The sequence below is a fragment of the Piliocolobus tephrosceles genome, chromosome 6, assembly GCF_002776525.5.
Source record: "Piliocolobus tephrosceles isolate RC106 chromosome 6, ASM277652v3, whole genome shotgun sequence".
NCBI classification, from domain to species: domain Eukaryota; kingdom Metazoa; phylum Chordata; class Mammalia; order Primates; family Cercopithecidae; genus Piliocolobus; species Piliocolobus tephrosceles.
The window spans coordinates 140,507,849-140,532,389 of NC_045439.1; the positions used below are offsets into that span (position 1 = coordinate 140,507,849).

The following is a 24,541-nucleotide window of genomic DNA, read 5'->3' on the forward strand; positions in this document are numbered from 1 at the left end:
AGTGATAAAATTCCGAATTCCAGTTGAGGAAATAATAATGAAAAACTAGCTAGAAGGGACATTGTTCTATTTATAATACGATTTATATTATATCATATTATACAAACAACAAAGTATGGTTGCAGAATAAAATATAATAAAAAGAAGCATGACAAAAAGAAGCAGCCACAGCAGATGATATTTGAATCCTTTCAGGCGATCAGCACATTCATAAAGCTGGTTTCTTTAATTTGCATCAGTTTCAGTCTACCTTTCCAGTCTCATTCCCCCATCCTACCCTCCTCATACCCATACCCTATACTCCAGTCACATAGAGCTCCTCCTCATCAGTGAAATCTTTATGCATAAAACATGCTATTTTGCACCACTGCTACCACTTTTTCTACCTATAACTGCATCCTCTTCTCCACCTGATATAATTTAGTTCTTTCTTTAAGATGCAATTTAAATATCACTTACTGCAGTACATCTTAACTTTGGCTGTGCAGCAGAATCACCTTGGGAGCTTTCTAGAAATACTGAGGCCCAGGCCTCAGCCCACCTATTCTGAGTTAATTGCCCAGGGTTGGGGCCCAGGCAGCAGTCTTTTTAAAAGCTCCCTGTGTGATTCTAATGTACAGCCAGGGCTGAGAGTCGCTGCAAAGCCTTCTGCAATACAAGCAGGCAGAGTTAATTACTCCCTCTTCTATACTCCTACAGCCCTTAGCTTTTCCATTGCTCATGAAATTTAATGCTCATCGTGTTAAAGTTAGTGTTATATAGTAAGTGCTCAGTAAATGCTGAAGGTCGTTTCATTCCTTCACCCTGCAACCAAGCATACGCAGAAGTGGTTATCCTTACCATGGAACAGGACAGCAGAGTGGGCAGATGTTTCCTATCTGACGCTATCTGAGGGATTTATTTCTGTCAACGAAAATACTACCTTCCATTCCCCAACACATACACACACGTGCACGCACACACACTACACACACAGTCACCTCACTGCCTTTTCAGCATAGTTCTTCGATCTGGTTTGAAACAATTAAAGCAGTGTTATGAATGTGCTGATTGCCTGACGGAGTTTGAACATCACCTGCCTACTCTCCTCTCCTTTGTGTCATCCTTTATATTGTGTTTTATGTTGGATCCTGCTGCTTTAGCTTGCTAGAGCAGGTTGTCAGGTGTTCTTTGTCAAAGGCTTTCAGAAAATCCAGATAAATTATGCTCTGTGTCCTGAAACTGCCAAGCCTATATTTTACATCATCACAGTGCTTGACAGGTTTATTTAAGTTGAATCTTTCTCTCCTCCTCCGATTTACCTTTGTCTCACTGACCCCTATATCAATCAGACAAGTGGAGACCCTGCCACTTTTGATATTGAATTTCCTCAGCTATGTACATGCCTTCTAGAGCACAGTGCATTGGATATCTCAGCCTCCCTGATTAGGAGGAGATCCTGGAAGCTACTCATGTCTGGAGATGAGGTGGGGAGAGGAGAGCTGAGGATGAGGGCAAGAAACCAAGGTGGATCAGGAAGACCAAAGTCTCATAATAAATAGATTTTCTTATGAGTCCCACACTCTCATTAAAGTGAGGCTGGTAGCACCTCCCTTTCCCCTTCTGACTCACCTGAGGAGACACAGATTGCACTAACAGTCTATTCTTTCCTATTCAAAATACTATTTATATTTATTTACCAAACATCATCAAAGTGTTTGATATTCATGATGTTACCACATCCTGGCAGTGGGGGCCCTAACCCTTTGTCCAGACATTTCTCAGCTAATAGATACTTATTTTGTAAAGTGATTTTCTCCCCCTGGTCTTGATGAAGCTTTCCCTTTGTTTTTCCTTAAAGTCACTATGACTTTAATGGCAATAAGGTATTGTGCCACTGAGTCCAATGGCAAATTTTACTAATGTAAAATCAGATTAATTTCAGATTGAATAATCTGTGCATATCTAGTATACTGTATGGCCTGAAACAAATCTAATCTTTATGTCTTAAGTTCTTTATTAGTTAAATAGCAAACTGTTACCTAGTTCCCTTGGAAGTTATGCAAATTAATTAATGTTTGGAAAATAACTTGAAAATTCAGTCTATAAATACCAAACAGTTGCATCTTCCCTGCTGAGAGAACCCAGGTAATTCATAAACTCCTATAATAAAGGTAAAAATAGTGTAGTTGGACTATACAATCAAATGTGATTTATATGTAATATATGTAATCTTTAAAATCTAGAAACCATTTAATAGAAACAATTCATATTTCGTAACTGTAATAAAAACATTTTATGACTTTAGGAAAAGTAATTATCTTCTATAATTAATCCAGATATTGTGTCTTTGTAACCATCTCTGAGATCTGCAAAAAAATCTACTTAGGATTAATATTGATTGATATGTTTATCTCTTAATTCTTCCAGGTTTTTTTTTTTTAACATTAACACTCTAACATTTATTTCCTGGGAAATTTTTTGGTACAAAACTTTGCGGTATTCAAAACCTCCTCTGTCAAGATTTAGCATTTTTATGTTGTAGTCATTAAAATTGAACAAAATCTTAATAGTTCTTTTATTAACTACTATGTTGACTTTATATAGTGGAAACCACAACATGTTAATTGGATTTAATTAACTATTTTAAATTACACAAACTCCTGACAGTAGTAGACAATAGCACAGAGTATTCATGAGCAATAAAATTGGAGCTGATATTGCTACTTTATTAAAACTTAATGCAACTATTCATAACTTTATTGTTTACAAGAAGAAAACTGTGTTCACTGTGAAGGCAGAAATGTTTGCTGAAACAAATTTTTGATTATCTAGGTAAAGGTTCCAAAGTTAATCAAAGGGTCTACCGTATCCAACCTCACGGTTCTGCCATCTTCTCATCGCACAGATCCCTATTTCACTCCTATACCAGTCTTACAAGCAGATGCCCGCAAAGGTTAGTGATTCGATAGCCATTTTATGTGTTTAGGAACTTAAGAGAAAGAGCATTGAGGTAGGATCGGAGGCCTGAATTTGGACTCTGGCTCACCTACTGATTCTCCTGGGTGACCTCAGACAAGTCAGGTCCACACTCTGGTCTGAGTTTCCTGCTCTGTAAATCAAAAAGTTGGACAAGACAATCACTAGAGTCCCTTCCACCTTTAAAATTCATCATTCTATGGATTTAATATTGATTATATTAAATTAAATTTTATTTAATATTGATTATATTAAATATAGATGGTGTTATTACCTATTAAAATGATCATTGTGTTTATGTGATAGCATTAGAGTTTATTACGTTTCTGAGCAGATCATTTCTGATATATTATTATTCTGGTAGCATTTTAAAAATGTATTTCAATATCCTATTATAAGGAAATATGAAGCCAGAATTAATGTAATTAGTGTTTAAACTATGCATGTTTTAGTCTAAACTCTAGTCTTGTGAAACCAGTGGATTTTGTTTTTAAGCAAAGGATTTCATCTTTGTCTCAGTATCTCTAGCACCTAGAACCATATCCAGCATTTTGTAGATACTAAGTAAGTGTAGGTTGAGTGAATAAGAAAATGAAAGAATAAGCAAACAAGTGACCAAATACTGAATGTCCTAAGTGTAGCCATCTCTGGTATTTAATTTAATTGACCAAAGTGTTAAAGAATGCCTAAGTGGATCCCTTTCCTATCTCAAATATAATTTAGTGAGATGGTCTTTAATTACTTCTTATCTCACTTTCTGTCCATTGGTCTGGAATATTTAGGACCCAAAGCTGGTTCCCAAAGGTTCTTTTGCCACCTGGAAATCCAAAGTTCTCCAGCTTCTAGCTACTGCATCCTCTGTCTGCTGGTGGTAGATAACCTGAGATTATTATAAGTCTCTGGATTTGTTAAGCTCACAACTTTAATATTTATAAACCATTGTTCAGCAATCTTTGTGACATTTGCTTTCTAGTTAGCTTATGTAATATTTACTTCCTGGAAATACTAAATAACACCAGCAGAGTGTTCCCATTTCTTGCTTTAATACCATCTTATATTCTTCCTGAACCAAATTAGGATGAATGAAATAGTGAATGAATGAATGAATCGATATATCCTTCTGTCTGTCTGTCTATCTATCTCTCTACTATGCTTTAGCAATAGAGACAATAAAAAATTGCCACAAGATAAAGGTAAATCTAGAATTTTGGCAACTTCATCCAGAAAAAAAATTACATTTTCATTTCTAAATTATCTTCATGAGAACACATGGCCTACCATAATATTAGGGATTAATAAATTAATCGACATATATTGCGTACTTGCAATATATCTGGTATTGTGCAAGACACTATGAATGTCAGAAAGCCACAAACCACAGAAATATAAATACAATGTCTATTTTTTTTTTAGGTGTTTCTAATGCCCTTAAATGTTGTTTAAGCCTCACTCCAGATCTACACAGGTCCAGAATGAGGTGAAAGACTAATAGCATGCAGAAGAGAGAATCATTTTGAAAAATGAACTTTAAACTTTCCTACTTTTTCTTGAATACCTGGCTAAATCCAAAAAAGAAAGCTTTGCCCCACCCCTCCAAATGGTTAAGAATACAAGTTTTACATTACATAGACCAAATTTCAGCTTGGCTCTGTGACCTGAGGCAAATTGCTCTCTGTCTTAGAATAAACTCTGAACTCTATGAACAAGGCGTACTTGATCTGGCCCTCACCTACATCTCCATTTCTCATCCCACTCAGCTGTCTTTATACTTAGCCACCTAGGCCTTCTCTCTAATCTTTATCAGGCCAAGCACATTTGCAGATCAGGCCTTCACAAGTGCCTTTTCCTCTGCCAGTAAGGGTCACTTCCTCAAGCACCTGTCCTTTTCCTTCAGAGATTATCACAGTTTATCATAATATATTTATTTTAAATATATTTAATATCTTCTTCACCACTAGAGGCTCCATGACGTCTTTCTGGTTCGCCACTGCATCCCCAGCCCACAGAATAGTTCTTGACACCTAATAGGCGCTTTATTAGTTAAATGAATGACAGAATGAATGAACTTCTAATTCTTAATCTATTCAACAGGAAAGAGTGGATTTAATAAAACATGGTGTTTTATTAAACATGGATGAGGATTTAATAAAACAATGGTGTTAAAGGATAACTTTCAAAAACAGCTAAAATCACGACTGTCATACAAACATAAAATGAACACAGGTCAAAGATTTTTATTTAATTCATCAGTTAACAACCGGTTCAAAGAGAATCCAAAGAATGGACACATTTGTAGCTCAGGAATATTGAAATAAATTTGCAAATAAATGCAAAATTGGATTTCCCATGAGGAGAATTCCCCTTCACCAGACAGAAATTATTTTCATGTCTATAGATAAGAATTATTTGCTTGGCTGGGCGTGGTGGCTCACGCCTGTAATCCCAGCACTTTGGGAGGCCAAGACTGGCGGATAACTTGAGGTCAGGAGTTCGAGAGCAGTCTGGCCAACGTGGTGAAACCCTGTCTCTACTAAAAATACAAAAATTACCTGGGTGTGGTGGCGCACAACTGTAGTCCCAGCTACTCGGGAGGCTGAGGTGGGAGAATTGCTTCAACCCAGGAGGCAGAGGTTGCAGTGAGCTGAGATTGTGCCATTGCACTCCAGCCTGGGTGACAAAGCAAGACTCCGTCTCAAAAAAAAAAAAAAAGAATTATTTGCTTTATGATCAGTTATTTACAAAGTAACCTCAATATCTACAGTGTCGTAACTAGCCTAATCAAAGGCTAGGCTTAGATATTCACTGGAGATTTCAGGACTCTATTAAAAGGGTATCCAGTGATCCCATTTGCTTATTCTAAAACTTAAAAAAATATATTATAATCTTTTCCCCTTTTGACCAAAACAATCTCAAAAACCAAAAATTCGCAGAATAAGGCTGGTCTCAGTAGGTTTGGCCTGATAATTTACATAGGTGGAGCAAAAATGTTCATTACCATATAAACTACCTTAAATTTGCTTTGTTGGAAGCTTTTGTAGGGAATCTCAGCCTGAATAAAATCCCCTATTATTTGCTATCCCAAGGCTAGGAAATCAAGCCCAAGAAACTCTGTTCATCAGATTTCAACTGCAGGACCTATAAATTTGGGTAAATTTCTCTCTTCTAGAAGTCCTCCAAGTATCTTAAAGTTCTTGGGGCTATAGCATGTAACCTTCCTTACCACTTAAAAGGCTGAAAATCATGTAAGCCATATACCAGGCTAGTTTTTCTGGGAGGACTTTGTAAGCATTGGCTCTATAACGTATCAACCTTGATTCTTTTTTTTTTTTTTTTTTTTTTTTTGAGGCGGAGTCTCGCTCTTCGCCCGGACTGGAGTGCAGTGGCCGGATCTCAGCTCAGTGCAAGCTCCGCCTCCCGGGTTTACGCCATTCTCCTGCCTCAGCCTCCGGAGTAGCTGGGACTACAGGCGCCCGCCACCTCGCCCGGCTAGTTTTTGTATTTTTAGTAGAGACGGGGTTTCACCGTGTTAGCCAGGATGGTCTCGATCTCCTGACCTCGTGATCCGCCCGTCTCGGCCTCCCAAAGTGCTGGGATTACAGGTTTGAGCCACCACGCCCGGCTCAACCTTGATTCTTTAAAAGTGACTTGTTGACCGGGCACAGTGGTTCACGCCTGTAATCCCAGCACTTTGGGAGGCCAAGGCGAGCAGATCTCCTGAGGTCACGAGTTTGAAAGCAGCCTGGCCAACATGACAAAACCTCATCTCTACTAAAAATACAAAAATTAGCCAGGTGTGATGGTGGGCACCTGTAATCCCAGCTACTCGGGAGGCTGAGGCACGAGAATTGCTTGAACCCAGGAGGCAGAGGTGCAGTGAGCCAAGATCATGACACTGCACTCCAGTCTGGGCAACAGAGAGATACTCCATCTCAAAAAAAAAAAAAAAAAGTGACTTGTTATACCTGATTAAATAAACATTATTCTCAAATATGAAATTCTAGGCAAGGCGTTGGCTCAATAGTGATTTTTCTAATTATATCTTAGTATAAAGAGAACAGCATCGAAGCTATGTAAATTACTATATTGCCATGAAAAGTACAGACTGAATGAGAGTTTCTGAATTTGGGAGGTCCAGGGAGCACATTCAAAGTATTACAAGTTTGATTTCTTTGTTTTTGGTAATTTTATGAATATTCAATTTATATAAGCACTTAGGTATCTCCACAAGCCAATCAGAACAGAATTCCTTTAAGAGCCTTTATGATCTAATTTATTAATGCCATCTGGAGACAGGAAAACCTTCTACACTCACAATGTGAGATAAGGAACTTTCTGAATTACAGATACAAAGACATACGGATAGAGTGTATATCCTCAATTCTACCATTTCAGCCACAGATAAATAGAGAATAAACACAGTGGCCAGACGCAGTGGCTCATGCCTCTAATCCCAGCACTTTGGAGGCTACCAAGGTAGACAGATTGCTGGAGTCCGGGAGTTCGAGACCAGCCTGGGCAACATGGCAAAACCCCAACCGCAACAAAAAATACAAAATGAGCTGGGCATGGTGGTGAACCTGTAGTCCCAGCTACTCAGAAGGCTGAGGCAAGAGGATGGCTTGAGCCCTAGAGGCGGAGGTTGCAGTGAACTGAGATCATGCCACTGTACTCTAGCCTGGGCTACAGAGTGTCTAAAAAAAAAAAGAAAAGAAAAGAAAAGAAAGAAAAAGAAAAAAAAGAGAAAGAGAAAATAAAAACACAAAAAGCTTACCAGTCCAGATATCAAAGAGTTGTTCTCCTTCCTTGTGAATAAGAAATTCCTAATTTGAGCTCAAAATAGACAGATGGACAAAAACTAACAAACTATACCCTCTATAAGACATTAGATCATTTCCAGAGATCACCAAATTCCCAATCACGGCAGCTGCCAACAGGGAATAACTTGCCATCCATAAATGAATGAAAAAGAAAAACAAATTGATAGAGAGTAAAATTAAAATTAGAAAAATAAGAAACTTTAAATTAACCTGTGGGGGCCAAGAAAAATCATGCCTGGGCTTGGCTTCCTGTGAGATACATCATTTCTGATGATTTCAGGTGACCTTTTTGCTCATCTCAGTGGGAACTCCAAAACTGTTAAAGGATGATTTTTTCAAAAGTAAAGTTATGACTCTTATATAAATATAAAATGAACACATGTCAAAGACTTTATTAACTTATTAATTGAGGGAACTAGCAAGATGTTACAGTAAATTCAAAGGACAATCCAAATAGATACGTGTATAAATCGAGAGTATTTAAATAAATTTGCAAATGGATGCAAAACTGGCTTTGCAGGGACTTGTCCTTCCACATGTAAGAATTTAAATTTGCATGTGTATAAACAAGAATTAGTGACATTCTTATCAGATTTCTACAAATGAACCTTAATCTTTATGGAATTATAAAATGGACAGTTAAAAACAAAGATGCAGCCTAGCACAGTGGCTCACACCTGTAATCCCAAAACCTTGCTAGCCCAAGGCAGGAAGATTGGTTGAAGCCAGGAGTTCAAGATAGCCTGGACAATATAGTGAGACCTAGTCTCTACATTTAAAAAAAAAAAAAAAGCCAGATGTGATGGTGCTATTCCAATAGTTTCAGCTACTTGGAAGGATAAGGCAGGAGAATCACGTTAGCCCAGGCATTCCAGGGTGCAGTGAGCTATGATGGTGCCACTGCACTCCAACCTGATCAGCAGAATGAGACCTTGTCTCTGAAAAAGCAAAACAAAACAAAGATGCATACAGAGTCCTGTACGACTATAGGTCAGATAATCTTCAGAGGTTCCAGCATTTCAATGAAAAGATACTCAGTAATCTCTTCTGCTTATTCCAAAGTCTTAACTTTTTCCTTCCAATAGTAGATGGACACACATATGTGTTTGTCTGAAATTAAGATGATTGCTTCAACCAGCACTAAAGCACGGGTTGAAATCGTGCTTATAGTCTTCAGAATTCTCAGAGAATGAAACTGACTCTTGAAATGAAAATATACTGAATTATAAGGAGACCTGTTTTTCACATCTGCAAAACAGGCAGAGTTCTTGGAAATGAAATTTGATATTTATAGGTGGAAAGTATTTGTGAGGACAAATAATTAGTCTTAACAAGATTTTTAAAGTAGTTCAATCTAGTGTTATAAAAATTAAAACCCGAAGTACTAATTTCAAAAAGGTCCTAAAGTGTTATACTCTGCATCAGTAGTTTTATTTTATTTTATTTTATTTTATTTTTTATTTTTTTGAGACGGAGTCTTGCTCTGTCGCCCAGGCTGGATTGCAGTGGCCGGATCTCAGCTCACTGCAAGCTCCACCTCCCGGGTTTACGCCATTCTCCTGCCTCAGCCTCCTGAGCAGCTGGGACTACAGGCGCCCGCCACCTCGCCTGGCTAGTTTTTTGTATTTTTTAGTAGAGATGGGGTTTCACCGTGTTCGCCAGGATGGCCTCGATCTCCTGACCTCGTGATCCACCCGTCTTGGCCTCCCAAAGTGCTGGGATTACAGGCTTGAGCCACCGAGCCCGGCCCACATCAGTAGTTTTAAAGTGTTAAGAGTACAAAAGATTAACCTAGAGTGCTTATTTAACGTATATGTTACTGGGCCCCAATTCTAGTGGTTCTCAAACTTCAGTGCACATGAATATCTCCTGGAGCCTTCAGTAATGCAGATTACCAGGCCCTGTCCTCGGAAGTTTGGACAGGTCTGAGTTGGGGCCCAGGAATCTTCGCTTTTAATAATAAATTCTTCCCCTAAATGATTCTGCAGTAAGTAAACTGAAGATTTCTCTTTGGAATCATTGTTTTACAAGTGAGCTATTTTTCAGCTCTCCAACCCTTCAGTGATCATTCTGCTGAATTCCTATAACACTAGACTAACATTCTTAATAGTAATATAGTATAGAGGTCATAAGGTAAATGGAAATAATATTGGTTCCTCTTAGAAGGGACCAAGTTGTGTGCCAAATTCTTCAACTTAGGCCAACTTGAATACACAGTTTGTATTCTAGGATTTTGTTGAGACCCAAAGTTCTTTACTTACTTTCTATTATGTAAAAGAACAAGAAAAAACTGAAGCCCTACCATAAATTTATTGCAAGTCGTCCCCAAGTTTCTAGGTTTCTGGTTTCAATATAGTAGATCCACCTTAACAAAACTTTTCCCTCTAACAGCAGGCTTTGGTCAATCATTCATTGATTTATTCATTTGTTTATTCATTTAATGATGTCTCTTATCCTTTAAAAGATTTGGCACCAGCCATGGTAACACAGTATGAATGCTAGGAATTGTGAATTAGTTACATTAATACTAACCATTTTGTCCAGTTGTATCAAAATAACCTATCTGAGCATTAATATCTTCTGGTGATATGAGAAATGTCTGAAAATAACTCCTTATTTTATAAAGCATGACTGATTATACAACAGGGGCATGGTTTCAAGTACACAGATTTCCTTCTTTTGGAACAAAGGATATCCTTAGTTATTAAGAATGTGTGCCTGATTTCTCTGAATTTTAAAAAGAGCAATAGTATTACCAATGACTGAAAATACCATAAGTATAAAGAAGTTTTAGTTTGCCTTGAAATTATATTTCCACCTTAAAATGAAATTACTTTAGTGTGATTTTATTTCATATTAGTGCCATTGGAAATGACATTTTTCCTTGGGTTAAAATATTACATTTAAATGAATGTGTATTATAGCTATTTTTTCATGCAAAGGATTAAGGCACTAGATGTACCCTCACAAATAAGATGATGAATGGAGTAAATTACACTTGTGAAATTTATAGAGCTCTGACTTTGTGGAATTGCTTGGAATTAAACTCACATTCTATTAATGTTTCCTTTTAGGGATTTTAAGTATGATAGAACGAGGGCTGATTCCACCAACAGCAAGGATTACCTTTCAGAATCCACCCATTACACCCAGAGCAGCTCCCCTGCACAGTTTTGATGAAGCACGTAAGATTCCAACTGCAGGTAAGACACTCTTGCATGTCTGTTCAGTTGGGGACACACAGAAATTATCTCTGCCCCAAATCTAGCCTTCTAGTAGCCAACTTTTGTCCTCAATAATAGGACAAGATGAAAGTTGTAATCATCCTGAGTTTCACTTTTGTAAATAAATCAACTGGGCCGGGTACAGGCTCACACCTGTAATCCCAGCACTTTGGGAGGCCGAGGCAGGTGAATCATCTGAAGTCAGGAGTTTGAGACCAGCCTGGACAACATGATGAAACTCTGTCTCTACTACAAATACAAAATTAGTGGACGTGGTGGCTCATGCCTGCAATCCCAGCTCCTTGGGAGGCTGAGGCAGGAGAATTGCTTGAACCCGGGAGGCAGAGGTTGCAGTGAGTGAAGATCATGCCACTGCACTCCAGCCTGGGCAACAAGAGCAAAACTCCGTCTCAAAAAAATAAATAAATAAATAAAAATAAATTAACTTTAGCCATCTTTGTAAATTACATATCGAGGGCCTGTGTTCTCTGTGTGTGTTAGAAGGTTCGTATTTTCAAAGGGCTTACAGTTTGGCTGGGGAAACAAGATCGATATAATAAAGATAAATAACGATACAAAGTAACATGGAACAAAAACCAAATGGATGTTAAAGTCTAGTGCCACAGGAGTTCAGAGTAATAATTGCTGAGGGCTGAGATAATGGAAGAAGATTTCAAAGAAAATACTGGATGAAATAGGATGCTAGAGAGAAGCACCGACCTGGGAATCTAGTAACTCGTTGTAGAATCTTGGGCAAACCATTTACTTTCTCTGGGCTGCAGTTTTCCCAGTCAATAATGATAGGCTTTGGCTGAATTAATTCATATTTAATTATTTGTTATATAAATAATTTTTTCCTAATATTTAAAAACAAATAAATATTTATTGAGTTATTGTTTTATCCACAGTAGCGTCTAGGTGCTGGAGATCCAGCAGAAAATGTCAGACAATGGTTCTGTTCTCATGGTGTTTATATTCTAGAGGGAGACAGGTAATAAGCAGATAAGTAAATGAGAATTTAAGCTAGTGATAAACGCTAGAAATAAAACAATATGGGTTAGAGAATGATAAGGAGGGGGCTACTTTGCTTGTGAGAGAAGGGTCAAGGAATGTCTCTCAGAAGAGATAGGAGGCTTGAGCTGAGATTCAGATGATGAAGAAAAGCCAGTCATGTAAAGATCTAGAGAAGAGCATTTTAGATATATGACAGCACAGGGGCAAAGGCCCTGAGGACTAAGAGGGAATGAGCAAGAAGGCCAAACCATGAGCAAGGGAGAAAAAGGGAAGAGATAAAGGTGGAGAAGTAGAGAGGGATTATGTGCTGTAGGCTAGAGCCAAGACTGAGTTGTCCTCAATATTTACTCTTCCCTACCTCCATAGTAATAGAGTTGTGGGTCGGCACATGTCATTTTAACTGAAGACATTTCCCAGGCTTACTTGCTGCTGGGTGTGCCATGTTAGGAGGCTGTGGACAATGAAGATGTTAAGCAGAAGTAGAGTGAAAAAGTTCTGGACTGTGCTCTTTAGAGAAAAGAAGCATAGCCCCTCTTTTGCCTTTCCTTCTTCTGGCTAGCTGGGATGCAGATGTGATGATGAAACTTGGGCACGCATTTTGGAGCCAGAGATGGAACTCCATGCTGAGTCTTGCAGAACTGCCCTGCCAACCCAGGACGGTCTTCCTTTGAACTGTGTACAAGAGATAAAGAACTCTTAATTTATTTAAACGACTCAGTGTATCTTTAAGATCTTTCTTTTTAAATACCTTAGACTATACCAGAATCAGCATGGCAGCCTTCCAAACCACAGTGAAGAGTTACATTTAATTCTGCTAACAGAGAGAACCCACTGAAGGATTTAAACAGAGTATGGGATGATATGATGTATGTTTTAGTAACTGTTTTGCAGATAACAAATCATAGTGGGAGCTTGACAGTAGTTAAATGACTATTGCCGTAAACCAGGTGAGAAATAATGGTGGATATAAGGAGGATGGTATCGATGGAGATGAAGAGAAGTGAACAAATTCAGGTTATATTTTGGTGGAAGCATGAGGACTGACTATTGAATAGGAATGAGGGAAAGAGAGGCATCAAGCATAAATATATATGAATATATGAATGAATATCTGTGAATGTGCTTCAATTTTGTATTCATTCTAGTGTTGATGGGAATTTTATTGGTTTATACTATAGAGCTATTAGGAATAATACTACTATGAGCATTCTTTTTTTTTTTTTTTTTTTTTCTTTTTTGAGACGGAGTCTCACTCTGTTGCCCAGGCTGGAGTGTGCAGTGGTGCAATCTCAGCTTACTGCAACCTCCACCTCCTGGGTTCAAGCAATTCTGTCTCAGCCTCCTGAGTAGCTTGGACTACAGGCACACGCCACCATGCCCAGCTAATTTTTGTATTTTTAGTAGAGACAGAGTTTCAACATATTTGTCAGGCTGGTCTTGAACTCCTGACCTCAGGTGACCCACCCACCTTGGCCTCCCAAAGCCCTGGGAGGACAGGCGTGAGCCACCGTGCCCAGTCACTATGAGCATTCTTGTACTTTTAATGCCTTAATTATTAATTCTTGCCTTTTAATGCACATATGTAGGTATCTTTTAATGCACATATGTAGCATTTCTATTGAAGATATATTAAAAAATGGAATTGCTGAGTCTTAGTGTTTATATATGATCAGATTTAATAGATACTGCCAAACATTTTTCCAACGTGGTTATACTGGCTTATTTTCCTACTGGCAGTATATGAGTGTTCCAGAATATTTGTCTTTGTCAACACTTGATATTTCTTCAGTTTTTAAAACTTTAGCCATCCTGAAGAGTCTGTTGTGGTATGTCTTTGTGGGTTTAATTTCTACTTTCCTGATGACCAGTAAAATTGAGCAAGTTGTTTTGATAATGCATATTGGTCATTTGAGTATCCTCTCTTGTAAGGTGATTTAAGACTTTAACCCTTTTTTTTTTTTTTTTTTTGAAGTTGGATTGTCTTTCTTTTTCTTAGTGATTTATAGGAATTGCTAGATATTCTGGGTACTAATCTTTTATCAGTTACATGTATTGCAAATAATTTTTCCTACCCTGTGGCTTGGCATTTCACTGTTACTGTTTTTTTTGTTTTGTTTTGTTTACTTTTCATTTTGAGATAATGGTAGATTCACATGTAGTTGTAAGAAAAAATGCAGAGACCCTTTGTACTCTTTACAGAGTTTCCCCAATAGTAACATGTTGCAAAACTGTAATATAATATCACAAGTACCATATTGATGCAGGCAAGATATAGAACAGTTCCATTACCACAAGGATTCCTCATAGTGCCCTTTTATAGCCATACTTGCTTCCCTTCAGCCCTACACACCCTTAATCCCTGGCAGCCAATAATCTATTCTGTGTTTCTATAATTTTGTCATTTCAAGAATGTTACATAAATGGATTCTAAATGGACAATTCTAAATCATCCATTTCATCTAATACAGTGAATTTTAGAACTGGCTTTTTTCATTCAATATAATTCTCTGGAGAGTCATTCAGGTTGTATTAATAGTTTATTCCTTTTAGTTAATAGGTTATATTAATAAATACATGTAATTACATTAATAACTTTATTGCTATTATTGATAATTTAGTCCTTATATTGATAGTTTATTCCTTTTTATTGCTGGGCAGAATTCCATGTTAGAATGTACCACAGTTGTTAAACCATTGACCTGTTGAAGGACATATGGTTTGTATCCAGTTTTGAGCTATTATTAATAAAGCTGCCATAAACATTTGTATACAGGTTTTTATATACACATATGTTTTTATTTCTTTAGAATAAATGCCCAGGACTATAATTGCTGGGTCTTATGGTAATTGCATTTTTATTTCCTCTGCATATATTTGGAGCCATGTCATATAGTGTTATAACTTTTGTTTTAACCATCAAATGTAATTTAGAAAACTAAAGAAGAAAAGGAAAGTCTGTTGCTTTTATCCTATTTTTGCTTATCATATTATTTCTTTTTTCCTAATGTTCCCAAGAGTTTTTAACTTTATCATTTGCTTTCTGTTTAGAGAATTTTCTTTAGCCATTCTTTTAGAGTCATTATACTAATGAAAAATTATCTTCATTTTCCTTAATCTTAGAATGTCTTGCTTTCCCTCTTTATTCCTGAAGGACGTTTTCACTAGGTATAGGATTCTGAGTTGACAATTCTTTTCTTTCAGCACTTGGAAAAAAACAAAAAAAGTTGTGCCACATGCTTTTGGCTTCCATGATTTCTGATGAGATCTGCTTTTGAATTGTTTTTCTCCTGTAGATAAGGTGTTGCTTTTCTCCTGCTGCTTTTAATTTTTGTTCTCAATTTTTAGTTTTCAGAAGTTTGACTGTGATATGTCTTGGTGTGGGTTTCTTTAGGTTTATTCTGTTTTAGTTTGGCAAAGCATCTTGAATCTGTAGGTTTATGTCTATTGCCAGATTTAGGAAGCTTTCAGCCATTATTTCTTTGTGTACTTGTTTTAGCCTTGACCCCTACCTCCTCTTTGTCTAGGACTATGATAATACAAATGTTAGATTTTTTGGATATAGTCTCACAGGTCCTTGAGGCTGTGTTCTCTTTTCTAGTCTGTTTTTTCTCTTTTGCTCAGATTGGGCAATTTCTATTCTTCTATCTTCTAATCTCATCCACTGGATTCTGTATTTAGGTTACTGTAGTTTTCAGTCCTAAAATTTTCATTTGGTTCCTTTTTATATATTCTGTTTCTTTGTGGAGACTTTCTGTTCCTTTTCTAAGACTATATTTTTCACTTATTTCCAGACAGTCAGCAATTGCTTGTGGAAGGAGTTTTATGGTGGCTGCTTTAAAATCTTTGTCAGGTAATTCTAACATCCTTGTCATCTCACTGTTGGTATCTATTCATTATCTTTATTCATTCAGTTTGAGGTCTTTCTGGTTCTTGGTATGATGAGTAATTTTCAAGTGAAATCTTAGCATTTTGAATATTATATTATGAGACTGTTTCTTAATTTAAATCTGTTTTTAGCTAGTACTCCTAACACACTTATTTATTCCCCATGCATTTAAGGAATAAGTCCAATTAGATGTGAAATAGCATCCCGTTTATGTATTGCTGGATTTCATTTGCTAATATTTTGGTTTTGATTTTTGCATTTTTGTTCATATGTGAGACTGGCCTAAATTTATTCCTTTCCTGTAATGTTTTCCTTAGGTTTTAATATCAATGTTAGTTTTGCCACTATGAGTGTGATCTTTTTTTATATTCTCTGGAAGAGTTTGGATACAACTGGTACTATTTCTTTCTTAAATGTTTGGAATAATTTACCAATGAATCCATGTAGTTTTCTTTGGAAATAGGCTTAGGATTGAGGAATTTTCTTTAACAAATACAGGACTTCTTTTTTGTTATTTTGTCTGTGTCAGTTTAATAAGTTAATTTTGTTGAAGGAATTTGTCCATGTCATCTAAATTTTCTAATTTGTTACAATAAAGTTGTTTACGGTATTCTCTATTTTGTAATGTCTGTAGCATCTGTGATGATGTGCTTTCTCATTCTTATTGTTGGTTACTTCTACCTTCCTCATTTATTTTTTATCAGTATCTCTAGGGGTTTATTGATTTTTTGGTATTTTCAAAGAACCAGATTTTGACCTTATTGATCCTTTCTACTATATATTTTTAATTTGATTGGCATAAGTTATCTTTACCATTTCTTCACTTTCTTTGCTTTTAATTTTTTTATTTGTTTAAACTATTGGCACACATGCTTAGCTTATTAAGTTTCAAGTGTTATTTGTTTTTGATATATAAATTGAAGGCTATAAATTTCACACAAAGCCTACTTTAGTAAATTTGTTATGTCATATTTTCATTATCATGTATTTCAGATTATTTCCTTATTTCCATTTTCATTTCTTCTTTGACTTATGGGATATTTAGAAGTGTATACAATTGAGTAGTTCTTAGCTATCTTTTTTGTTATTGATTTATAGCCTAATTTCATTTTTTAGAGAGCATATTCTATATGTTTTCAGTTATTTGAAATCTGACTTGCTTTTTGACCCTAGCATATGAAGACTTTAGGTAAACTGTCCATGTGCATTTGAAAGTATGTTTTGTATTTGTTGGATGCAGTTTTCTGCATATATTCAATTAATTCAACTTAATCATGGTATTCAAATCTATATTTTGCCTATTTTGTCAATTGCCAAGAAAGGTATGTTAAAGTCTCAAGCTATGCTTGTAAATTTGTCTATTTCTCTTTATTTTTTAGTTCTACCACTTTTTTCTTCAGATCACATGTATCTTTAATTTAGTCCTTTACAGAAAGAATCTTTTTCACATAAAAAGTAAGAATTAAGTGCACATCATTTTAAATAGGAGTGAACAAACTTTTTGTAGAGGGCCAGGTAGGAAATATTGTAGGCATTGCATGCCACATATTATCTCTGTCATATATTCTTCTCCTTTTATTTAAACATCTCTTAAAAATGTAGCAACAGTTCTTAGCTTGAGAGTCATACAAAAACATACTGCAGGCCAGATTTGGCATATGGACCACAGTTTGCCATCTCCTGACTTTTAAGTATTAAAATTAATGTGTTCCAGTAGTTACATCACGAACCAAATAAAATAAAAATCAATTGGTATATTTGCACACCTACAATATGCTCAGGGACAAAAATATAAATACAATATAGCTACTATCTAGAAATTACTTTAGATCGTATAATTAGAAAAAATGCACACATGAAAAAGACCATATTAAATACAAAACAATATGTTCTGAGTATTTTTAATAGCTAAATCTTATAGTTAAAACAGAGAATAGGGGAGTACATGAAGGGCATAGCTAATGAGCAGCAGAAAAGTTAGATAATAGAGGATCACTGAAAGTCTTTATGGATAGAAACCTCTTTGAACTAGACCTTGAGACATGAAATAACAGAGAAAATAGAAAATAACATGAACATAGATGACAGGGAATTTGGAACTTGTGGGGCAATGAAGGTAACCACAACAACAAAACCCACAACCAGTTCAACTTCCAACCACACCCAGTCACCCACCCTAATACCCTAGAAGAAGAAGACTGCCATTTCCAGGCATAAATGCTATTTACCTCAGTTTTCACAGTTCTAAACCGCCCTATGTCTGGCAATTAGTAGAAGTTGTGAGACACAAAAAGCAACTCACTGTCAAGAGATAAATCTGCAGAACCAGACTCAGAGACTAGATATTATAACTATTAGGGAATTTAAAATAACTATGATTAATATGTTGAAGACTAAGTGGAAAAATGAGACATGTGCGAACTGCTAGAGGTTTTCAGCAGGGAGTTGAAAAGTATAAGAAAGAATCAAATAGAAATGTTATAAATAAAAAGCTTGGGAACATATAAAGAATGGCTTCAACGGGTTCATCAGTAGAGTAAACACAACTGAGGGAAAAAGATCAGTGAACTTAAGGATAAGTTAAATGAAATTACACAATTGAAACACAAAGAGGAGGAAAAGCAACAGTAACAGAGCAATTGATAATCATGGGACAATAGCAAACCTTTTAATATGTGTGGATTTGGAATCTCAGAAGAACAGAGAATAGGGCAGAAGAAATATTTGAAGAGAAAATGGCCAGAAATTTTACCAAAGTGATGAAAGACATCAAACCACAGATCCAAGAAGCCCACAAACAAGATAAATACAAGACACACACACACAGAGAGAGAGAGAGAGAGAGAGAGAGAGAGAGAATCGTCATATTCAAACTGCTGAAAATAAAAATTAAGAGAAATCCTTGAAGATAGCCAAACTAAAAATGTACATTACATACAGAGGAACAAAGATAAACACTACATTATTCTTCTTATCAAACACTATGCAAGTCATGAAATAATACAGTGACATCTTTAAAGGGCTGAAAGAAAAAGAAGTTGTCAGGTCAGAATTCTACTTCCAACAAAAATATTTTTCAAAAGTGAAGGAGAAATAGACTTCTTTAGACAAATAAAAAGAGAGAATTCATCACTAGCAGAACTGCCCTATAGAATATGTTAAAAGAAGTTTCTCAGGCAGAAGGACTATAATACCGGAGAGAAATTTGGGTGTACACAAAGAAATGAAGGAACCTGGAAATGACTAAAATGAAGCTAAATATAAAATACATGTTTTCTTATATTAAATTTATCCAAAAGATAACAGACTATAACTCAGGGGTCAACAAACTTACTCTTTAAAGGACTAAATAGGAAATAAGACTAGACAGTAAATAATGTAATGTTTCATTCGTTTGCAAGTTTCTTTGCATCTTCTTTTCCTCATTTTTTCTTTTGCTGCCTCCTCCTTCTGCTCTTTCTTCTCATCCTTTCCCCCCTTCTCCTCCTCTTCCTTCTTCTACTTCTTGATCCTTTAAGAATGTAAAAACCATTCTTACCTCAAAGGCCATATAAATACTGTGAGCTTGATTTGGACTATGGGCCATAGTTTGCTAACCCCTTGTTTAAAGCAAAATTATTAGCAATGTATTGTGGCTTCATGGCATATGTAAAAGTAAAATATATGACAACAATAACACAAGGATGAGGGAGAAATTGATATATAACAATATATTGTTGTAAGATCCTTATACATGAAATGGTCTAATATTAATTGAAGGTATATTGATTAATTGAAAGATGTTTTGTATATCCTGAACAACCACTAAAATATTTTAAAAAGAGGTTTAAGTAATAATTTATGTAGCGATAAAATGGAATCATAAAAATATTTACTCCAAAAGCAGAAAATTTGTGAAAATCATGAAGAAAACATGGAACAAATAGAAAACTAACAAGATGTTAAATTTTAATGCAACCATATGTATTAGTCTGTTTTCACACTGCTATAAAGAACTTCCCTGAGACTGGGTAATTTATAAAGAAAAGAGGCTTAATTGACTCACAGTTCCGCATGGCTGGGGAGGCCTCAGGAAGCTTACAATTATGGCAGAAGGGGAAGCAGGAACATCTTACATGGTAGCAGGCAAGAGAGAAGAGCAGGGGAAACCACCACTTAAAAAAATCATCATATCTTGTGAGAAGTCACTCACTATCATGAGAACAGCATGTGGGAACCTGCCCCCATGATCCATTCACCTCCCACCAGGTCCTTCCCCCCAAAAATGGGGTTTACAATTCAGATTACAATTTGAAATGAGATTTGGGTGGGGACACAGGCAAACCATATCACCATATTAAGAATTGTAGGCAATCTTTGCATGATGGTGTGGGACCACACAAATGACTGTTTAAGCAGAAACCCTCCCAGGTAATTTAGAGTCAGTAGGAAAAATTACAATTGTTTCATGATCTTTAAGATTTTTGTCAAAACATTAAAAACTTTATTCCTCTTTATTATAACTATGTGGGACAATTAAAAAATAGTAAAATGAATATTTATTTAAAGTCCTATTATTCTAAACATTAGAAACATTGAAAATAAAGTGTTTTCTTTATTAAAAAAAGAATAGTTTTAAATAGTGCTTGCCTTTTTCTTCTTATTGTTAACTTATGATATGGAGTGATAATCTTTACTCTGGCTTGGTGCATTGTCATACTTCTTTCTAACTTTGAATCAGCTTCCAACTTTTTATCCTTTTCACTTTTAATATTATGAAATATCTCTGAGTCCCTTTAATATGAAATTTCTTTCCGGCATCACATCCTCTCAAACATGTACTTTCATCACAACCACTTTCCTCATTTATGTCAGTAAGTTAAACTTGACTATGTTCTTCTGGATGCATTACTAGAGTCTTTCAAATGGTGGCATTGTCTACATTCCCACAGTCAGCTATTTCTTCTATAATTCTACTTACAATATATTTCAATTTCACTTTGAGCACTATCAGTTTTCATTCTTTTGGTGTACTTTTAACCTCCTTAACCAACTCTGTCTTTCATTTGTACATTTTTTGTGGAAAAAAAATGATGCAGATTTATCACTGGGAGTCAAAGAGGCAATACTACTACATTATTTACAGTCTGTATGCAAACTCAAAAACAGATGCACAGTGACCAATAACTGACAGACTTTGAATGGAATGACTTGAATGGTCACTGATCTTGATATGCACTTGATATGCATCTGTAGTGATTTGTAGAATAGCGTTCTAGCAGCAAAGTTTATATTTTATGCAATTACAATTTTATGGTAACTGAAATTTGAACTATGTTGGAGTACTGATGTTATTTAACTAAACTGTGGTAACTAGAATTTGTATGTACTGGAACAGTGCAAAGTGAAGGCTGTCTTTACAATAAGTGTGAATGTTCTAAATACACCAATTAAAAGACAGAGCTTGTCAGATTGGATAAATAAGCAAGACCCAACTGTATGTGGTCTCTAAGAATTGCAATGTAAATGTCGAGAAAGATAGGTTAAAATAGGAGTAGGGTGAGAAGTGACAAATCTTTCTATAGAAGAATTCCAAATAATGTATTTTTATTTATTTGTTTTTGAGATGGATTTTCACTCTTGTTGCCCAGGCTAGAGTACAATAGTGCAATCTTGGCTCGCTGCAACCTCTGCCTCCTGGATTCAAGCGATTCTCCTGCCTCCGCCTCCCAAGTACCTGTGATTACAGGTACCCATCACCACGCCTGATTAATTTTTTGTATTTTTAGTAGAGATGGGGTTTCACCATGTTGGCCAGGCTGGTCTCAAACTCCTGACCTCAGGTGATCCACCCATCTCAGCCTACCAAAGTTCTGGGAGTACAGCCGTGAGCCAGTGCACCCAGCCCCAAATAATTTAAACAGTTACCTCCTCCTCCAGGAAATGGAGCTTATTTATCCACCCCTTCCCTCTCTTTGAATGTGAGCTGAATTTAGTGATTCACATCCAAGTAATAGAGTATGGAAAGAAGAAAAATAGAAAATTTGCAGTGGAGAAACCTGGCAAACCCTGCCTTAACCGAATGACCAAGGATAATATCACTAGTCATAATTCAGGTTGATATCATGTGCCCCCTAATATGATATGATGAGGAAGGACTTCACCTTTATGTTATTCTACCCCAACAACCTATAACCACAGAGGAAAAAACATGAGAAAAGCATCAGACAAACCCACATTTCAGACATTCTACAAAATACCTGACCATACTCCTCAATACTGTCATGGTCATGAAAACAAGGAAAGACTGAGAAACTGTCACAGACCAGAGGAGCCTAAGGAGACATGATGACTAAATACAATGCGATATCCTGGATAAGATTCTGGAACAGTAAGAAGACATGAGTGTAAAAACTAGTAAAATCTGAATGAAGTCTTGAGTTTAGTTAATTATAATGTATCAATGATGATTTCTTGCTTTTGACAAATGGACTGTGGTAATGGAATATGTTAACATTAAGGGAAAGTGAATGACAGTATACAAGACTGTCCTAGATTATCTTTGTGACTTTTCTGTATCTAAAATTATTCCAAAATAAAAAGTGTATGTATTTTTAATTCAAAAATAAATTATAGGACTAGACACAAATTAAATGTAAATTAAAAATTAATAAAAAGGAGAAAGATGGAAAAATATACCACACAAACAATAATGAAAAGAAAGCTGGATTGGCTCTATTACTATCAGATGAAGACACATTAATAGGAATAAAGAGGTACACTGATGATAAAAGGATCAATCCAGCAAGAAGACAGACATTCCTAAATGTGTATGTACTTAAAAACAGAGATATAAAATACATGAAGCAAAAATTAATAAAACAGAAATAATAAATCCAGAATTATATCTCATAATAATCAATAGAACTAATAACTACCCCCAAAAACAATACTATAGAACATAATAATACTATACTCCCCAACCTTTTTGACACCAGGGACCAGTTTTCTGGGAAATAATTTTTCCACAGACAAGAAGTGGGGAGGAATAGTTTCAGGATGGAATTGTTCCACCTCAGATAATCAGGCCTTAGATTCTCATAAAGAGCAAGCAACCTAGATCCCTCATATGTGCAGTTCATAATAGGGTTCTTGTTCCTATGAAAATCTAATGCTGCTGCTGATCTGACAGGAGGTGTGAATTCAGATGGTAATGCTTGCTCACCTGCCACTCACCTCCTGTTGTGTAGCTCAGTTCCTAACGGGCCACAGTACCCAGTCTGTGGCCTGTGTGTTAGGGACCCCTGCTATAGAAGACTATAATATAACAGTATTATAGGCCATATAGACCATTATAGAGCATTAAAACACAACAGAACACACATTTACTTCAAATGCACATGGAACATTCACCAAAATAGACCATATTCTGGACCATAAAACAAATATTAACAAATTTAAAATAGTTAAAATCTTACACATTATATTCTCTGACCTGAAGAGAATTAAACTTAAAAAGTAGAAAATCCCCCAAATGCAAAAACACACTTCTAAATAACCCATGGATCAAAGAGGAAGTCACAGGGATATTAAAAAAATTTTTTTTGAATTAAATGGGAATGACCACACAATGTACTGAAATTTGTAAGATGCAGCTGAAGTGTGCTTAAGAAAAATTTTTAGCATTAAATACTTTTATTAGAAAAGAAGAAAGATCTCAGATTAATAATCTAAGCTCCCACTCTAAAAAACCCAAAAAAGAAAAGCATATATACCCAACCAAGCAGAGGATGGAAAATAGAAGTCAGTGAAATTAAAAAAAAAAAAAAAAGGAATTCAGTGAAACAAAACTGTGTTTCATGGAACATTTTTGTAAAATTGGTAAACTTCTAGACAGACTAACCAAGATTAAAAGAGAGAAGGCACAAATGACCAATATCAGGAACAAAAGAGGAGACATCATTACAAATCCTATAGACATTTAAAGGATGCTAAGAGAATACTATAAACAACTTTATGTCTATAAGTTTGACAGCTTATATTGATGGACGAATTCTCTGAAAGACAGATACTACCTAAGCTCACTCCAGAAGAAATAGATAACCTGATTAGTCCTGTATTTATTAAAGAAATTGACTTAGTACTTAAAAACATTGTAAGAAAAAAAAATGATACCATATGGCATCACTGGTGAATTCTACCAAAAAATTAAGAAAGAAATATTACCAATGTTACAGAAATTGTTCCTGAAAAATAGAATAGAGAGAAACACTTCCTAGATAATTTTATGAAGCTATTATCACTCTGATACCACAACCAAAGACTTTAGAAAAAACTACAGCCCAGTATTCTTTATGAAAATAGAGGCCGGGCACGGTGGCTCAAGCCTGTAATCCCAGCACTTTGGGAGGCCGAGACGGGTGGATCACGAGGTCAGGAGATCGAGACCATCCTGGCTAACATGGTGAAACCCCGTCTCTACTAAAAAAAATACAAAAAAATTAGCCGGGCGAGGTGGCGGGCGCCTGTAGTCCCAGCGACTCGGGAGGCTGAGGCAGGAGAATGGCAAGAACCCGGGAGGCGGAGCTTGCAGTGAGCTGAGATCCGGCCACAGCACTCCAGCCTGGGTGGCAGAGTGAGACTCCGTCTCAAAAAAAAAAAAA

The 24,541-nt window shown here is 36.0% G+C and overlaps 1 protein-coding gene across 9 annotated transcripts in view; it reads left to right on the forward strand.

The window, feature by feature from the left end:
• The window catches only part of IQCH (IQ motif containing H), a 255,305-nt gene that overhangs the window by 81,155 nt on the left and 149,609 nt on the right, over positions 1-24,541 (forward strand). For 5 of the 9 annotated variants that reach the window (XM_023220767.2, XM_023220772.2, XM_023220768.2 and 2 more), the window contains one exon: positions 10,850-10,978. The exons of 3 other annotated variants lie outside the window; for them this stretch is intronic. In XM_023220767.2, the coding sequence (XP_023076535.1) occupies positions 10,861-10,978 (118 nt within the window). In that variant the 5' untranslated portion in view covers positions 10,850-10,860. Of the gene's footprint in view, positions 1-2,814; positions 2,936-10,849; positions 10,979-24,541 lie in introns of all 9 variants that reach the window. One more of the 9 variants, XM_023220766.2, reaches the window with a different exon arrangement.